The sequence below is a fragment of the Protopterus annectens genome, chromosome 4.part0, assembly GCF_019279795.1.
Source record: "Protopterus annectens isolate FY-2018-M chromosome 4.part0, PAN1.0, whole genome shotgun sequence".
Lineage (NCBI taxonomy): Eukaryota > Metazoa > Chordata > Ceratodontiformes > Protopteridae > Protopterus > Protopterus annectens.
The window spans coordinates 737,025,940-737,046,038 of record NC_056733.1 but is presented as its reverse complement, the minus strand read 5'-3'; the positions used below and the strand labels follow the sequence as shown (position 1 = coordinate 737,046,038).

At 42.2% G+C, this 20,099-nt stretch overlaps 1 protein-coding gene across 1 annotated transcript in view; it reads right to left on the bottom strand.

Annotated features, from left to right (window-relative positions):
• LOC122799562 (thyroid adenoma-associated protein homolog) overlaps positions 1–20,099 on the bottom strand; it is a 672,025-nt gene that overhangs the window by 157,021 nt on the left and 494,905 nt on the right. Inside the window, exon 24 of the mRNA XM_044068695.1 lies at positions 19,839–20,043. Coding sequence (XP_043924630.1) covers positions 19,839–20,043 — 205 coding nt within the window. The remainder of the gene's footprint in view (positions 1–19,838; positions 20,044–20,099) is intronic.

Sequence of the window (20,099 nt, the reverse complement as noted above, 5' to 3'; positions counted from 1 at the left end):
AAGGAGTAAAAAGCTTCGACAATTTATATAAGAGTGATTTAGTGACTGCCTATCTCTATTAGAGACATAGGTGTCAGAACAGGGTTGAATTTCTGATTACTCATTCATTCGTGCAAGTTGCACTTAAATAGGGTTAGGGAAGAATTCTGCTTCACATGGATGGGGAGCCTGTTCCAGAGAATGTGAATTCTCTGAGAAATATAACTCTCTCCAACATGTCTTATTTATGTTAAAAGCAAAATATAAGTATTTTGATCTAGTAGTTCTGATCTTTTTCGCTTTGTGGATGTGCAAAATGTTCATCACAGTGGGGTCCAGGGATGTCTTGTATGCCAGGCAAAGTTTACCTTTCAGAAGTGTGTATGATACCAATTAAAGAGACAGGGCTTTCAGGAGATCAGTATAGGACATTGTGTTTACACCCTGTGTTTTTTTGAAAGGAAACTGTGGAACTTCCACTTGCTCCATACGTCTGGTCAGATACATACCAAAGGGGGCATTATACTATATGATGGGCTTGATAAGTGCTAAGTACAGTAGTTTGATGACCTCTCTGGACCTAGATGCCATGCTCTTACATATAGGCTGACCACCACAGAATGATTTTCTTTCTACCTTGGACACGTTGGTCGAGGGTATGTTACTATCTACATGAGTTTCCAGATCCTGACTAGTGAGGCAACATTTATGGGTGTTTTAATGATGACATAGTTACCCAGGGTGGCTGACTTCCCAAAAGGTACTATAATGCATTTCTTGGTATTGAGTTTTAAGCCATGGCTTTAGCACCAATCATTTGTCTGTGTTAGACCTTCTTAAAGGTTGTTTTCTTCTGGGAAGAATTCTATGATTGCTCCCAGTTTGCAATAATCTGTGAACCTGGCCAGCCAGAGGCCTATGATATTGGCTTTGACCTATGAGAAGTAGATGCCAAAGAGGAGTAGGCACAGCACAGAGCCCCTGAGCAATACCACTGGTGACTATCCTCTTTGTGGAGATGGCCTTACTGATCCTAACCTCTTGGGTCCTATCCTTGAGCCAGCTAGCCAGCCAGCATGTTGTAAAGGGCTTTATGTCTAGTTCTCTAAGTTTGTTAACAATGCCCAAGTAAGTTATTGCATCAAATGCTTTAGGCAGATCTAGGTTGCCAGTATGCACCTCTTTCCCCTCATTCATTGCCTTAGTGACCTTTTCAAAGAAGTACACCAGTCAGACCTCCTTGAAGGGTATCTATGCCTTTTGGGGATTAAGTAACAATGCCTAGTTTATAATCATCTGCAAACTTGGTCAAACAGAGGCCCTTGACTTATACCTTGACTTTAAAGAAATAGATGCGAAAAAGTAGAGACCCCAAAACCAATCCCTGTGGGACTCCAATAGTGACTGGCCTCCTTGTGGAGGTAGATTCCCCAAATCCTAACTTCTTATGTTCTTATCAGTGAGCCAGTTGGCTATCAGTTGGATGACATGGGTTTGTGTCTAATTTTGAAAGTTTATCTACAATGTCCGAGTGAGGTATAGTGTCAAATGCCTTAGTCACATCAAAGTAGACAGTGTGCGCTGTTTTTCTCTTGACCACAGCTTTAGTAACCTTCTTGATGAAATCCACCAGCTTAAGTAGGCATGACCTGTCTTTGACAAAGCTGAACTGAGCACAGTCCAGTGTCTGTAAGTTTTCTATGTCATTGTTTATTAGATCCATAATTATTTCAATGGTCTTGCAAATAATATAAGACTAGTCAGACTTATGGGTCTGTTGTTCCCTAGGTCTGTGGAGGGAGCCTCCTTGTGCAGAGGGATAACCACAGCAGTCATCCATTTGTTAGGCATGAAGACTGTCCGGAAGTTACAGTTAAACCAAGATTTTAGTGGGCCTGACAAGGCCATGTTTCATGCTATGTAGGAGGCAACTTGGAATATGATCAGGGCCCATTAAAGCAGTGTTCTTGGTCTTAGGGAGCACAGTGAGAACTTGCTCATAGTGACAGTTAGTGGACAAATGGTAGAGGGCATTTCCTGGAGGATGACTTGGGATTATGGGAGGTAAAGCTGGAGCTTTTTACCAGCACCCACTGCTTGTACACACCACCCTAGCATGACAACATCACACTCCATTTTTGCATTATTAATGTAGACAGTAAAAATTTTCAATATTTTCATAACATTTTGCAAACAGTCATTAACACCAGCTCCAAAACCCATATGGACTGTTCCACTATGTATGGTTGGCAAATCATGTCAGGTCATAGATATCACTTTGGTGCCTTGGTCTTGGTTATGTGTCTGTGCCAGAAATTAGACTTTGAAAACACAAACTAGTATATTTGTGTCAGGACTATAGGGAAGTCTCCCATAAACGTGAATATACATTTGTAGGCTACACAGGAACTTTGATTTCCTGATGACTATAGTTCTTCTAGGCAGCAATGGATTACATTTTAAAGGACAATAAATCATGCTGGACTCAGGCTCTGCTGCACTGAAGGATGGAGCCCTGATTATAATCCTGATGACCAGATCTTAGTTGCTTAGAGGCTGAAAAGCTGGGTAGGGTTGAGAACAAATGGCTTGTGTCAGTTTGACCATCAGGGGGCAGGTGCAGGTTTCACCTTGCAAATGAGCACTTACTAATGGTGACCAACTGGTGTAACCTTAGTTGTGAAGCAGGCTGCCAACTGTTACATAGCTGGAGAGACTGAAGTAGGTATTTGGCCATGTGTGATGATGCACTTGTCACACACATGCTCTGCCTCAGGTAGGGTTTTCATACACCCTTGAATACCTAATAATAATAATAATCCCCACCCTGCAGCTGCATATATGATGACCACCTCCCGACCCATAAACTTAGGAAAATGTGGAACTGATCTTACATATAAAGACACTGCAAGGCTCTCTCTCCCTGAGAGGGAGGGCCACATTGCTAGGATCAGGATATGACTGAAATGATTTTACTGTCCCCACAGGAAGGTAATGAATTGGTTCATGGAGGACTGAAAAGCTGAATGTCAATAACAGGGGGTACACCCCCCAAAAAAGACAGTAAATTATAAAAATATTTTATCTAATAGTAAGTATATACTTGTTATGCATTACTTTAACACTACAAGAAGTCACAGTATAGCGGGACTCAAACAGGTAACAAAAGCAATCAATTCATAACCCCTTATCTCAATTTTAGCACATGGAGTTTGGGTGTCACATCAACAGTGACCATAATCTAGTGATAATGTTCACAATGCCAGGTGGTAGCCCAGCCACGGTTGTTCTTCCACGTCACAGACACACACGGTTGCTCACTCACACCTATGACCAATTTAGTGTGTTTTATCAACTTACTGCAAGTCTTTGGATGTGGGAGGAAATTACAGCACCCAGAAAAAAACATGCAGACGCAGGGAGGGGACATGCAGATTCAACACAGAAGGCACCCCAGCTGAGAAATTAACCTGAGAACCTCTGCTGTGAGGTGACAACACTACCCATTGTGCCACCGTGCCCCTTGGTAATAAAATGCAATACGAAAAAAGAAGCAGGCCCCAACTAAGCTGATTCTAACCTTACAGAATAAGAAAGCTTCACTGTTGTGTAATCAGTGGCCCTGTGTAGATTTTTTGTTTTACAACAGTAATGAATTGTCCTATTAATACTGCTATTTTGTCCTCGTTTGCTCTTGCAACAAACTGAAGAAGAAAATACAGACACTAACATAATTATCAAGGTTGGCATAAAGAAGTTCCAATCATAATTCTAAAAATGGTTCTTCCAATCTTAATTCTAAAAATGGTTAAACATTGGATGGACAGTTAAAGGAAAACTCCAGCAAAGAACTGAAAAGAATTTTCATCATATCCTGATATTCTAAGCACTATTAATGCATCAGAATAACTCTGTTTATTATGGGTGTCTTACATTTTAATTTCTTATGCCCCCACTAGACATCATGGAGGGCAACAATGCCAATGACACTTGTTTTTTTGTCTCTGTTTTCCTTTCCAGAATGGAGTTTAGGTCCATACAACATGTTGTGGTCTGTATGTCATAAATACAATTTTTTCTCTCTCTCTCTCTCTCTATTTAGCATTTAGTTATAGTGACAGCGCTGTAAGGTAGTGACTTTTACACGACTTATGAAAGCAGAGTTTGTGCTTCTTTCTAGCTGAACTATTCTTATCTATGCTTATCATAAGCTTCTACAAGCCATATATGCAGGGGGATTCAATAAAGCCAACACAGTCATTTTTAGTGTGTGTGTGTGTGTGTGTGTGTGTGTGTGTGAAAGCATGATGCGCAAACAGCCACGGAAAGTTTTAGATTTAGTAAGTGCCATGTAGCAGCACTCACCACTGGCAAATAGGGGGCAGGATGCCTAGGCTGACACAAAAGGTGGGTGAGTGTGTGTGAATAAGAAAGAGAAGAAAGCAGACATGTGGAAAAATCAACAAATGGCCAGTGAGACAAAATTAGTAACTGTTGTGTGTGTCTGTATGGGTCCTCGGGGTGAAATTGGTGTCTGAGTGTCTGCATGAACACAGCCAAGTTCTGTGCTGGCTCTACATCTGGGTCTGTCGGACAGGTGTAAGCCATGCATGGTAGAGGTGGCAGTTCTGCTACCTGAATGTGATTGTTGCCTGCTGGACGAGTTCCCTTCATGGGGATGCCCATGACCACAACCCCATGGCCTGCCACATCTGGGTGTGGAGAGCACACTCACTGACAGAGCAGTGGAAGTACTGTCACTATGGGAGTGTGATCGGGCATGGCCACATTGGCTGACAGCAGATGATGTGGCTGACCTACACCTAAGAGTATGCCATTCCCCTCTCAACAGATACTGCTCATTCCAATACAGACACTCCTCGGTCCATCACAGACACCCCTCATTCCAACGTGTCATTCATCCGATCCGGTGAATCTGCAACACGGTGGAGGCAGTCATGCATGTCAGACTGTGCCACATCCACAACCTTGAGCATCTGTCTGGAGCCCCTATGGGAACTTGCCTGTGTCTTCATGATGGCCCTAAACATATGTTGAGTGGCATGGGAATAGACACCTGCAACAGGTGGAGAAGGGACAGCAGGCCTCCTCCAAGCTCTCCTACTGATCTTCCTGCGTAGCACCTCACCCACACTTTGACTATGATCAGACTCAACAGGCAGTGAAGATGCAGTAGCCACACTTCCCTGATCAATGTCCTTGCCCTTCACTTGTCCAGTATCTGTGGGCTCACCGGACTAGATAGGCGTAGGCCTACTGGCTGTGTCTGATGGAAATACAGGGGATGGCTCTATGTCAACCTCAGTGTCAGAGTCAACCTCTGCACCCCTGACTGTGCCTCACGTTTGCCACCATCATCATCAGAGTCTGCTGATACACTGGCATCAGGTGGCACAGGGCCCACACTCCCACTGTCATGCTCACATGTAATAAAGAGCAAGAAATACAGGAATAAATTCATACCTACACTACTTTAGTGCAATATGCACTAACAAACTAACACTGCTGTCAGTATTACAGACAGTACAGATATACACACAACAGGCCAAAGATCAACATCACACATTACAATATTTCTTTAAATTGCACAACAGTACTGACATAAAAATGTTTGCCTTACCATCTGCAGATGAGATACTTTTCTGTGGTCCAGATGGTCCTGGAAAAAGTTAAGCAAGAGGTGAGGGCAACATCATCACAATTAACAGTAACACAGGGAGGTAATATATTTAACCCTTTATATATCCATTAACTATAATTTCAGCAAGAACGTGGCTGACAACTCTAACCTAAGCTAATAACTGTAGCAATCTTCAATCACCCCCCCAAAAAAAAAGACATCTAACACAGAATTAACTTATTGATTTTAATTGTTTTAGTATGCAACAGTATTCAACTGTTCAGATAGCAATGCCTACCTGGAAGCTCCTCCTGAGTTGTGCTTGCTGTCTTGGAAACTGTTGCTCTGACATCCAGAACATGCTGTACTGCACTCTCCTGGGAGCTGTCTGGATCTCTGATATTGGCCAGGAACTCTTCATTGGGGGTTAGTGGTGGTTCCATAGCAGGACTTCCCCTGGTAACCATCTGGTCACAGCCAACTGCAGCTGTTCTCCTCCATGCAGATGTGACCATGTCAGTAGCCCTGTGGCGCAGCTGCTTGTATGTCCTGCCATGGTCATCCATGACATTGACATCATCCACAATCTGCCACCATATTCGCATCCAACATGCTACATCTCCCAGTCACCTTAGCAGAAAAGCAACACATTACCTAAAGCCATCTATAATCATTTGGTTCTCAGCATCAGTGAAGAGGGGTCTCTGTGGACTGACACGCCTGGGTGGCATACTCATAGGTGTCCTAAAAGACAACAGAAGGATAATACACATAAGTATCACATAACTACAAAATAACTGCTCCCAGATAAAACAGAAAAGGTAGCTACTCAGTATTGCCCACCGGAGAAACATAAAACAGTCTAGAGATGTAAAATACTAATGACAGGCACAATGCAAAACAAGAAGAGTAACAACCGCAACATATCCTTGTTTGTGCTATAAAAGTAACTCACCTTTGCTCCCCCCACCCAGAACAACAGGCAAATGAACCATTTTCCTAAGAAACCATATGTGAAATGCTAAAAGTGCTATCAAATGACCTGTCCCTTAAACAATTGTACATATTTATCACACAGCATTCCATTTTCGTGTATTGGCAATCATACATACCTCCGAAATAGCTTGACAAACATGCCTGTGCCATCAGTACACTTCTAACTAATGCACACAGATAAAATTGTAAAAGCCTTTGCTTCCGATTTTACTTAAATACATTCTAGCATATGCAGTATTGGGTGACAAAATGGAAGCATACTTCCTGAAGTTCAGTACCTGAAGAAAAAGGGTTTTTGCAGTTTTCCATGCATATACAACTCTAATCACCATCAGTTTGCCTAGCTACATGGTTGCCTTTTTATATGGTGTACATTCAGGGCTGTTAGCATGGTGAATGTGCAAATGAGTTGTGAACTCATTAGAATTGCTGAATCACAAAAAACGGTGTCATGTAGGAGATGTAAACATAGTGCTGGCACTCACTCAGTGTTTGTTTTTAATGGATTGCACATGTGAATGATTAGTGGTTGGAAGTAGGAAAATACAACAGCACTGCAAGCAGCCTTACTTCCACTGGGTTTGTCAGGTTAGATCTATAAGGTGCTACATGTAAGGTTGGAAATGTAAGTAAGCAGCAAACAAGTCACAGGTTGTGTTCCATAGCATCCAACCTGCACTTCATTTTTGTCAACTGCATATAATATTATTTCCACTTAATATCATCACTCATTTTAATGCCAATGGTACATGGTACAGAATGGCTTACACACTGCACTTCTCAGATTACTGCTCAGATAAATGAACAACGGCCAACAAACAGAAATGTAAGGCAGAGCTGTATATTTGCAAGCAATAATCATGACAGGTTGTACAATCACTAGGTGAACTGCATCCAAAACTACTACATGTACAAATAATACTTGTATGGTTTGATATTACTGTAGATGCTGTTGCAGTTGGTTGCATGCATACTGAGTTAAGTTCTTTGCTGCAAAGCTGTTTGTGTGGCCAAGAGGGATAAGGCACCCATCTTGTGCATTAGAGTAAGAGTTCAAATCCAGACCTATGCAGTAATATCTCATGTATACTAGCATTTTCTAGTGTGTATGTCATAGGTTGCTTTTCCTCATTTCAACTACCACATTGTTTCCTCTTTTTTCTTTGTAATTTACCAGGATATGCATGATGCTGCTTAGCTCAAACACGGGAAACACAGAAAAATGAATGGTAGGTTTGGCTGTGGTTATCCTGATAGAGCGAAGCACAGCTGTGCGCAAACTGGCCCACCCAAGAAGCAAACAGAACCTAGAAACCAGATGTATTTGATTAATATTACTGGGCCTTGCTCAAACACGCTAAGCGATGCTGTGCTGCGGTTAAAAGCAAGACCTTCAGAATGGTTAGTAAAATAGGGAATGCCATGTGTCTAATCCTGTGGCAACAGGTGTATGTGTAGGGCTGGAACACAGGTGGTCCTGGGTTTTAGTACAGGGTGTGCGACCTTTGTTTTACTGGTGTGACATTGCAGTTTATAGCAATGAACTACAATATAGACAAGTGTTTTCTCAAATCTCTTGTGGCAACAGGTATAAGTGTAGGACTGCCACAGACATGGTCCTGGGATCAAACACAGCATATTCCATACACTTATACTTTTGTTCCACTTCCCATTATGTATTATCACATTATTATGAAATGTATGACTGTGGCTATACTGTGTACTGAATTCCTGTAAGTATATTTCTGCTATCAGGATTGGTATGGCCTTCAAATTTACCTCACACAAACATACACAACTGCCTGTACATCCAATAACCCACATAACTGCAACTGCAATTATGCAATTTCTTACTGCTTGCCACTGTTGTACACTGCTTACCATCGTGCAAACACTGTGCTCAGAGGTGCACACTGCCAAGCACCATGTTTGCACAACGGTAAGCAGTGCATAACATTTTCAAACAGTGTGCGCAGTCCCAGTAAATACAATAAGTGGAAATGGCAGGAAACCATCAGTCTCCATTGCTCTTGGTCTTTGGTAGACATGGCATATGTTCGTGGAGAGGGTGTGACATTTAGTGCACAGAGATTGGGTGTCCAGGAGTCAAAAATACTTTTATAGGACTCCTAGTTAAACAACAAACTGCCAGGCTGCTACATGGGGATTATTCTGGCTCCCAGTATAAATCTGAATCTTGGGATAGTTTGGCCTGAGCTGTATCTAGTGCCACCGGTACCCTGCGCACAAGTGACCACTGTAGACATCACTTTAGTGACCTACATCAGAGGAACAGGGACACCCTCGATGCTTGGATAGAGGAATTTAGGACTACAGAAATCCCACAGATGTAAATATCAACTACAGAGAGTATTTATAAGACTTTTTAAAAGCTAAAAATAGGCAAAACTGGTATCCATAACAGCATTCTGCTCTGTTTTTTCTACAGTTGCCACGGAAAGGGAGGTTAATGCAAGAACCCATACAGCTAGACTGGTGAGGATGAGGAAAGCATGTAGTGTGTATGCAGCAGAAGAGTAATGTTATTGCTACATTAAAAGTTACAGATAGCTTTTTTTGGTATTTTATAGAGTATCAAATTTAGCATGCATATCTCAACTGTAAAAGCAAGTATGCATGCATTAGTCTGTAGCACAAACCAAGAGTACAATATTAGACTTTAGTCAGAGCTTGTGGGTTCAAATACCACACTTCCCAACTATATGTTACTTATTCAATTAAGTGTAACTTAAAGGTTTAAAGTAAATGCTTTAGACCAGTGGCACATGTCCTGCTATAAACTGTAATCTGTATAACTGAACACCCACATGTACAGTATATGCACTTGGCAAGGAATACTTGCAGCAATTTGTAGTATATTATGCACCTGTTAGGACCTAGTAGTCTTATGAGTAAAGGTTAAGATAACATAATCGAATATTTGTAGTAATGCATTGTATGTTACATATGACAGTACTAATCTTATCTCTTTTTTTGTCTTTCACCTTAACTCTTACCTCTTTTTTATTTTATGTTTTATTTATTTTTTTGTCATTTTTTTTATTTTATTTTACTATGTGTCATCAATATGTGTCCATGTCATCCATGTGTACCACATCACAAAATGCTCCACAGCACAGCAGGGTAGGCCTGCCCCATAGGATCCACCTATCCCCACTCCACTGGCCCCGGCACTGTTGCCCAGCACATCTGGGGCAACCTGGCAGCAATACCTCTGCTGCCCCTGCACTACCTGCCCCTGCAAGTAGTGCTGCCCTGGAGGCTAGTCCAGTGGTGCCCTCTGGGAGCAGTGGCAGAAGTGGTGAGTTTAGCACCCACACCAAGTTGCCAGGGATGGTGCATAGGGTTGTGCACCACACTGTCAGTGCACACCTACACTGGTTGGAGAGGCTGCTCTCCCTCTTTGTACGTAGTAACTAGGAGGAGGAGGAGGAGACATCAAGAGCTTCAGCTAGTGGTGGAGTGAGGTTACAGTGATGACAGTCCTGTGGGTGAGGACCTGATTCTCACTGTCACCCAGCTTTTCAACCATGGGTTCTGGGTGTCTCCACCCTCCCCCTAACCATGGTTTCTACCAACCTCGTGTCCCATCACTGTCCCTGTGTCTTGTCTTGTTTGCCTTATGTCTCCAAATGCTTCTTCACATACCCAACTTACTTCACCCAGACATACCTATGTCCCTTCCCCAACATTCCTCTATCTCAAAACACAAAATGGTCACCTGTCCCACAAGAAAAATATTGTCCCATACATAGCTCTCCATTTCGCACACACGTCTTTTTGACACACTTGATTCAGTCCAATTGGCTGTACAACATGACTGTGTAGTGGTCATCCCTGTCTCTGGAGATGACAGTCCAAATTCAGCTAATATTCTGAATATATTATTAGTTTTTACTGTTGAAGAAATGGATAGCTATGGTTCTTTCTTACCTCCCTTCTGCACATTCCTGTATAGCTTTCCATTTGTTCTTCCTCTTGCATGCTCCTCATTTCACCACTGTCTTATCTTCCCCATTTGTTCTCTTTAATGCATAATTGTGACTATGTGCATCGAGCACCAATGCGCAGCAGTAATGCAAAAGTAGTTAAAAGTATTAGATATAGTTGTATTCGAACCCAGTACCATCTGGCCCCAAAAAGGAATGTATTTCTGAATTAACACGTGCTGCTACAGAGTCAGTTAAGTAGCAGGCGTATTCCACAGACTCAGTGCTAACTGTCAGACTTGAGCAATGCTGGAGAAGCAATAGATCTCTTCACCTTTTGGGTTCCATGTTTGTGTGGAGGTGCGCATCGCACACCAATAGTGAGCAGCAGCATACAGGTGCAGTTACTCCTATGTAATGAAGCTTAATATTGCTGAGCTATGCCAACACACAGCAACATATCTCCTACAAACAATTCATGTTATTGCATTATCACTTGCTAATTTAAAGTACTTTAAAGTATGTATTCGAACCCATCTGGCCCAAAAAAGGAATGCATCAATGCATTAACACGTGCTGCCACAGAGTCAGTTATGCTGCAGATGTATTTCACAGACTCAATACTGTCACATTTTAACAATGCGGCCTGCATTTGTGCACTGCCTAGCTAAGAGCAGAGATGTGTACCTCGCAAGTGTGTGCACTCTGCTAATCGTCGCACAAACCTGCTGCTCATCCCGCTATGGAAATGTGTATATTATGCTGCTTACTGTCCACTTCCTTTGTATGACATGAAATTACATATAGAAACATTACAAACTGAGTGCACTATCTACCTATATGTCATATATTTAAAATACATCCAAGTGTTGGCACCCCCAAGCACTACATCCCTGGGGTCTCGCTACGTTTTACCACATATATCTAGGACACTATAAAATGTAATATAAAACTTTGTGTGCTACGCAATGCACATCAATCTGGTAACATGCAAAACTACAACTACTGACCCATATGCCTAGAAAGCCTTATCTGCAAGGCTAGTGCAAGAATCAGCATGGACCACAGTCACAAGAACATAGGTGACCTTCAACACACTTGACCCTACTCATTTTGGTTTTGTCAATGGTTGATCTTGCATATTGACACTTGTGGACTTCTTGGATACTGACTAAAAAGACCTGGGTGAGGAATAACAGGACATACTGCCTATGTTAAGTTATCCAAGGCCTATGACACTATCCCCCATTCATGTCTCATAGTGAAGACCTCACATCTGGGAATTAGGCCATTCAGTACTAGATGGATAGCCAACTGGCACAAGGACAGAATACACACACTCAAAGTTGGGGACTGCACTTACCATCATTAGCCCACTCACCAGTGGAATACCATAAGGATCTGTGATGGGCTCTCAACTGTTTGGAAGATACTTCTCTGAAGCACAGGCAACAGTAGATGACCTATGGTTCACCAAATTTGCAGATGACTGTTAACTGAGAGCACTCATACAGAGTCCTCCAGTGATGGTAACATATTACATTAGGGGCTGACACAGAGTACTGATTGGTGCCAAACTCACGGACTGAACTTTAAAGCATACAATGACTCTTTGTCGCCTTTGTCAATGAAGTACCCCTGCTAATTATGACATACATAGCACCTCCCCAAGCTCATAGTGCTGTGAGACTTAGAAAAACATGTTGAGAGCAATATACATTTTCATCGCTATATGCACATAGTTATGAAACACACAATCTGCATTGTGCACATCATACATATGGATATCACATCCAAGACCAGGGTAGTCATACCTCTGCTATACTCTACCCTTATGACACCAATAATGAAGTGCAATGCTCACATCTGTCTGTACCTCACCAGACACCTGCAGCAATTGAAGAAAACACAAGAGTTGTACCTTGAAGACTCCCAAGCCTCCAAACATGGCATACAAGGAAGACTAACGTACTTGTCACTGTACTTGGTATCATGCAGGCTGCTGAGAGATGACCTATGGCTGTCCTGCATATCAGTCTCAGACCCTGCCCTTATGGGAATGATGGACATCTACAATTCAGATGGGACAAGTATAATAAGGCCTAGGGTTCTCAACCTTCCTGTGACAAAACATACTTTGAAGACAGATATATCCTACAACAATTCACATTCCTCTGCAATAGGCTCCCACTGCATGTGAAGCAATGCTCAATGACCATGTTCAAGTGCAACCTTGACTACTAGTTGGGCGACTGTAAAGTCACCTCTGGACTGACACCTGTGTCCCTCATGGACAGGGCCAGTTGGTGCTGCTCACAAACTCGCCCTGCTAAAAACGACCATCCAACTATGTCAGTAAGGGTACTTTTATTGTTACACAGCTAGGCTTCTAAACACCCTTTTGCTATGAGGCTAGTAGCCACATATGAACATATGACACTATGTGCCTATGCAGGCCTCCCAACCTGTTGTCCCCCACATGGCCTGCTGATGTCATCTACTATAACTTCACCAGCACTCTTGTATAAATCAGACTTGTGCTGTGGCACTTGTGTAACATACTGTGTTCTGTAATCTGTGCAGTTAGGTAGGGGTTCTGTTCTTCCTACAGTTGACTGTGTGTGTGTGTGTGTGTGTGTGTGTGTGTGTGTGTGTGTGTGTGTGTGTGTGTGTGTTTAGACAGCAGACCAGAAGTATGTATCCCACAGTTATTGCTCCAATGCCATACAATGGTAGCATTTTGTTACTTGCACATGCCTACACATTCATTTCATACAGTCCTCCCAACCTCTTGTCTCGCACATGGCTTGATAATGTCATCTACTAAAAGTTCACCTGCACTGCTGTATAAATCATAATTGTGCTATGACATTAAGTACTGTGTTCTGTAGTCTGTGTACTTAGGTAGGGGATCTATTCTCACTGCAGTCAACTGTGTGTGTGTGTGTGTGTGTGTGTGTGTGTGTGTGTGTGTGTGTGTGTGTGTGTGTGTGTGAGCTGTTGCTTGACATTACAGAGACCATTTTACACCAGCATGTGGGACACTGTTATCTTCTCCTTAACAGACACTGCTGATGTCATCAGCTCTAAAGTCTTGTCTGACACACACGGACTTGAGCTGTGGTGGTTGCGTAAAGTACTGTGTTCTGTAGTCTCTGTAATTATATAGGTAGGGGTTCTATTCTCACTGCATTCAACTGTGTGTGTGTGTGTGTGTGTGTGTGTGTGAGCTGCTGCTTGACATTACAGAGAGCATTTTACACCACAGGATCATAGGAAGTTACTTGGCTAATGGCCCTAGAGCCCTTACTAGCCTAGCCAAGCTTTACCTATATTTCCACAATCAGCACCAATTGTCCCTGTCCAAGAGGGACACAGATGGAACCATCCAATCATCCAGACTGCGTTTGAAGAGGGCCAATGAGGTGCTCTGTTTGACATGAAGTGGGAGTCCATTCCAAAAGTATGGTAACCTCTGGGAGACAAGTATGTCCCTCCAGCAGGTTCTATTAAGGGTACATACTAGGTTAAGGTCTTTAGAGCGAGTGACCCATGTGCCATTTCACTTCCAGATATGCAGCATTTCCAATAAAGCAGGGTCAAAGATTGCCTTATATGCAAGGCATAGATAGTCTCTGACTAGTCTGTATGAAACCGAATAAAATGACAGTGATTTCAGATGATCCACATAGAACAGACGCTGAAGACCTTGAATCTTCCTTATGAGGAACCTTTGTCATCTCTCCAACTGCTGCAGGTGCTTGGAAAGGTACATGCCAAAAGGGGTGTCAAACTCAATTATTGGCCTGATGAGGGAAGAGGACAGGGAGGTTAAAATGTCTTTTTTTTTTCTGAATGCAATGCCCTTATTTATGAGATGAGCAATACAGAATGCCATGCTTAACAGTGTAGAGACATGGTGATCAAAGGCAAGGTTGCTGTCAACCTGTGTGGCAAGGTCTCTCATCACTGAGTGCGTACTTAGGGTGTTGTTATTGATGTGGTAGTTAGCAGGAACATCACACTTACTGAAAGGGATAATAATATTTTTTTTTGCAATGAGTTTACGGCCATGACTTTGGCATCACTCATTTATTTGTGCAAGACCCTCTTGCAGGATGGTGACATCGTTTGGAGATTCTATAACCACTCCCAGTTTGCCATCATCAGCAAACTTTGTCAGCCACAGAACTTTAGTTTTAGCTTGTACGTCGGAGAAATTGATTCCAAATGGTAGAGGTACCAGGACTGATCCCTGCAGAACACCACTGGTTACAGGTCTGCTGTTGGAGGTGGATTCCCCTATTTTGACTACATGGGTTCTATCAGTGAGCCAGTTAGCGACCCATCTAATGATATAAGGGCTGATACTTAGCTGGATGAGTTTGTCAAGGATGCCTGAGTGGGGAATACTGTCAAAAGCCTTGGCTAAGTCCAGGTTGTATGCACAGACTTTATCTCATCCAGGGCCGCAGTGACTGTCTCAAAGAAGTCCACCAGATGTAACATGCATGATCTCCCTTTGACAAATCCAAACTGAGTACAGTGGGCATGTCGGACATTAGTATATTCTCCTCAGCAGACACTAGCAATGTCATCAGCTACATCACATTTTTGAATATGCAGTACTCCCAGCCAGGCAGGGTCAGAGACTGGCCTGGAAGCCAGGCAGAAGTCACCTCAATCAGCCTATACCATAAAAATTACAGTGACATGGCTTTTAATCTATGCACAAACATCATAGCATGGCCCTGTGTTATATTGATGAGAAGGCCTGTAGTCTCTCCAGATGCTTTGTGTGTCTGGTGAGGTACATGTAAAAACAGCATTACACCGTATTAGTGTTGTAATGAGGTTTGACTACATTGTTGTCATACAATACTAAGATCTCAATATGATGGAGTGACTTAAGATGTGCACAACATAAGTTTTTAATTGCAGTGTGGACACTTGGTGATCAAAGTTCAGATTGTTACATACATGTGTTCCCAGTGCTTGCATCACTGTGTTTCTGTACAGCAGGACTGCTATCAGTGCTGTGATTAACATGAAACTCCACTTTTCAGACAGACATTACAAATACACATTTCTACATTTATTTGTAAATCGTCTGCCTTTGTCACCATTCCGTTGCATGTGTTAGCTCCTCCTGTACCATGTTATCACCATTGGTGGACTCAATGACTTTACACAATATGCAAGACTTACCAAACTTGGTAGGCCAAATGCAATATACATTATCCAGAACTGTCAAGAAATACAGTTCAAACAGTGAAGGGCCAATCAGAGATCCTTGGGGGTTTGCCAGGGGTGACAACTCTACTGGTACAGGTTTATTCACCAACTTTCGCGTGATTTGTTGCGTCAGTGAGCCAACTGGCTACCCAACAACTGATGTAAGGTTTAATCCCCAACTTGGGGGTTTTCTCAATGATACCTGCATATGTGATTATGTCAAAATCCTAGGCCAGATCAAAATAGACAGTATGCACTGTCTTACCTTCATCCAGGCCTATCACACTGAATCGAATGGCTGTGACATCACAGACCACCTATGGCGTGACTCAACACATACACCTTCCTGATATGGTTGAATACACAGATCAACACACCCTCCACATGGCCTATGTTCCCAAACAACAGTGTACATCAACATGCATCCACATGACTTGGGGGAGGGGGGCAGCACCTGTTGCATGCATGTACAGAGACATTCTGACTCTACTCAACTGTGAGGTACACCAGCATATCATGGGTACCTTCCACATGTACACTAGTAATATTCCACGTGTGTGCAACAGACCTGTTTAAGTTATTAATGCTACAGCATGTCTGTTACATCTGCTAGATGTCCTCAAAGAGGTCATTGGGGGCATGCACAATGACAACAGTATCATCTTGTGGAACTTGAACAGGTCAAGGCATTTGGCACAAATCCACAGTAAGGTATTCAATCAACACTGTCATATGTGGCCGTAAACAGCTATATTACCAAATGAATAGACCAGTGTATGACACACGTAGCATCTCACTATGTTGAAACGTGTGATGTGACATATATTGGTACATCAGGGGTTTCTGCTAGGCCCTTTCCTGTCCATTAGTTAAATGACAGACATCACAAATGACATACACAAGCTGTGTTCATACAGCTTAAGGTCTACAGCTTATGGGCAATTATTGACACCAACTGTGATTTTAGTATAATACAGACAGTATCAACACAGACCAAAAACAGCTGCCACACCCATGAAAACACCTGCATTAACAAGAAACATGGATGGATTTGTTGAATCAGGAAACAGACACACCACCCAAGTATAATGTGGGTATCACACCCTACAATTACACCAATAGATATGTGACCTGTGTCCTGGGGCAGAGGGTAAGTGGTACATCCACCAGCATGTGGTCACAGTGCTGACTGCTCCCTTGAATGTAACATAAGTACTGAGTATGTGACGAACATGCAGATCAGAGGCCATAATAACTTCATGGCTCCCAGCCTTCATCACACCAATATCTGTGTACAATGCACACTTCTTCGTGTATCTCTCTACCCATCTTCCAGTGACGTGTAACTGAAGTGTACTTTCTTTGCCACAGTGCACTGTACCACAGCTTATTGGTCATACTCAGCTATTCTTTCTGTGGAATATACATGACTGTCTAATGGTGCAGAACACCAATCAAGTTGTCAAACCAGATGCATGTGTGCTACCTGTTTTGCCTATGCGCACACAACATACACAGGCGTATGAAAACATTAATGGCATGTATCTCTTGTGTGACAGTGTGGATTGTGCCATATATATATATATATATATATGTGTGTGTATATATATATATATATATATATATATATATATATATATATATATATACACACACACATACATGCCATGCACACAAGGTAACTAGCCTGTATTGTCCATACTGTTGCATACAGGTATAGCAGTGTCTCTCCTAACACCTCCAGTAGATGTTACAGTGCCAGGACAGTGTGCATGGTTACCCTTAGAGTGTGGCTGCATCATAATAGTTGTTCGAGAGAGAGAGTGCGTGTGTGTGTGCGTGTAGGCTCATCTTTATCATTCCCCGTCACATATGTTATGTAGGAGGCATGGGATTAGTGGTAGTATTATTCTGACATTCGCCATTATTGTGGTTGGTTCTCGTACTGTTTTCCATGATCCTTTACCTGTGGCCACTTTGCTGGAAACCTCTGCTGAGAGTACACTCATATTCAGGCATATCAGTTTGCACAGCTTCACAATATGCACTCTACCCCAATTGTACATCAGATCCCTGATACATGTCCTCTGCATTACCTATGTAAGGATGCTTATCTCACATAGACATCCTCCACATTATGTCACCTTGTGCGACAGTCACTGACAACACACTTGCACTGTACAGGTTGTACTGTACCACAGAGATACGTGCTTGGTGTTGCTGCTACAACTGTCTTCCATTGACATGCCTACTCTGCTTTACAGGATGGAGTTTCACATGTCCTCTTTCCCTGTGTTCAGTCCTGCAAGTCATCTGTGTGCCCCTATTCAATACACACACGTCTTCTGAGTGATCATTTTACATGTCAGTCCATGTCCTGTTACAGAATATTAACACAGCTTCAGTACAGAAGGCTAGGAATGGGATATCACAATACTCTACACTGTAGGTACTGTCCTATACTGTGTTTGAACCATTTACTTCACATTCATACCTTTGAACTGTCCAGATATTTCCAGGATGTCCAGATATTTTTCCTATCAAATACTGTGGCTTTCTGCCACATCACTGGGATGATCTCTGGAGTGATGTAACTCAGTATTACATACATTTGATTGCATATCTCTCAACTGTCCTGATCTGTGCAGAATATCCAGTGTTTGTCTCATATTTATGATCTTTCCTCATAACACTTTTTCCTAGCAAATCACTGGCATGTCATTGCAGAGTGAAGTCAGAAAATGATGACTGACATTTGAGTTTCAAATTTCCTGGTCTTCAGAAAGTTCATGCTAATGTACAATGTATTTATTCTATCAACTCCCTCTGTTTGGAAGTGCAATATTAAAGATATGTCCAAATTTCTGGGTCTTTGTCCCACCATTACTTATGGCATTGTCCAGATTTCTTGCACTAAGAGGTTAAGAGTGTTCCATTCCAACACATTCCTATGTGACATCTATGTGAAATATGCCCCTATTTCTGGTTATTTGTACCCTCATTATGTTGCCCTTTGCACAGATTTGTTGCACTTACAGAATGACAGCTATTTGTGAAGCCCTGGTGATCATTGTGGCATTCCGCACAAAGCCATGGACCATAGATGCTGTGCTTTACATGGAATTGCTATCCATATTCGCTTACAAGATTTCACAGCCAGCAACACTGTTGTGAGCCATGAAACTTAGCTTAGACACACTGCACCTCATTAATACGCATTGTGAGCTGTAGCACACTTTGCACTGTCACACTAATGCATAAACTTTGTTTAGGATCTGTGCAAAGCCTACACAGAGTTTACTGAATCCCAGGCATGGTCTATTTAAATCTTCTTCAAAAATGGGGAACGAAGCAGGCTGCTGTTAAGCATTCAGAGCTGTGGCCAATAAAATCAAATGTATAGTGACACGGTTACAAAAACAAAGAATGGTGCATCTACGCCTACTGGAGTTTTGTTTTATTGACATGAATGTACCTATAAAGACTTAAAAAGGAAAAGGTGCTGGCCATTCAGAAGCCATGTAGCTGAAACACAGGTATGTCCTTAAGGAATCATTTGCATCTATCCCATGGGCCTCCACTACAGGAAGTTTAAAATATTTTTCCTTGCGGTTTTTACTGAACGGTTTGTCTGTGTAACCTTGCTACCCTTTGCAATAGATAAAATTGAGAGGCCTTCATGATATGTACTATGGAAACAACTATAAATGAAAATAATTGTAAGGTACTGAACGGCGTCTGGACAGTAAGCAACATTTATGCAATACTGTAATGAAAACAAAACAATAGCTTTGAGATAAGGACAATGTATGGCAGGGTGTTTCTTTAACACTGTTATAGGGATTTTCCTGAAGCTGAAGTACAACAAACATTACATTTTTAACAGAAAGACATCACTAAGAATGAGAACAATTTTAATTCCGCATTAACCTGCACTTAGTGCAGAAAAAACCCCAAATCACTTCCAAGTCTAGAGCACATCAGCTGCTAAACAATCAGGCAGACAATGGAAGACAATAATGCATTAAAAATCTCACCTTCAGCCTGGACACAGTGCAAACTAGTTCTGCTCTGAGGATATTCAGGAGTTTCTGGCAGAAATCTCTTGTAAAACTTGTAGAGAGAGACTCCAGTATCTTGAGGTAGGCAGAACCAATCAATGGGCATTGCTGTTTCGACATTGCCAGCCACAAGCTGTTTTCCAGCTGTTGGGCAACAGACTTCATCTCACTAGAAGTCAGACTGAAAGAGAGATTTAGCAACAGTGATTAACTCACCAAAGATATTTTCATAGTTAA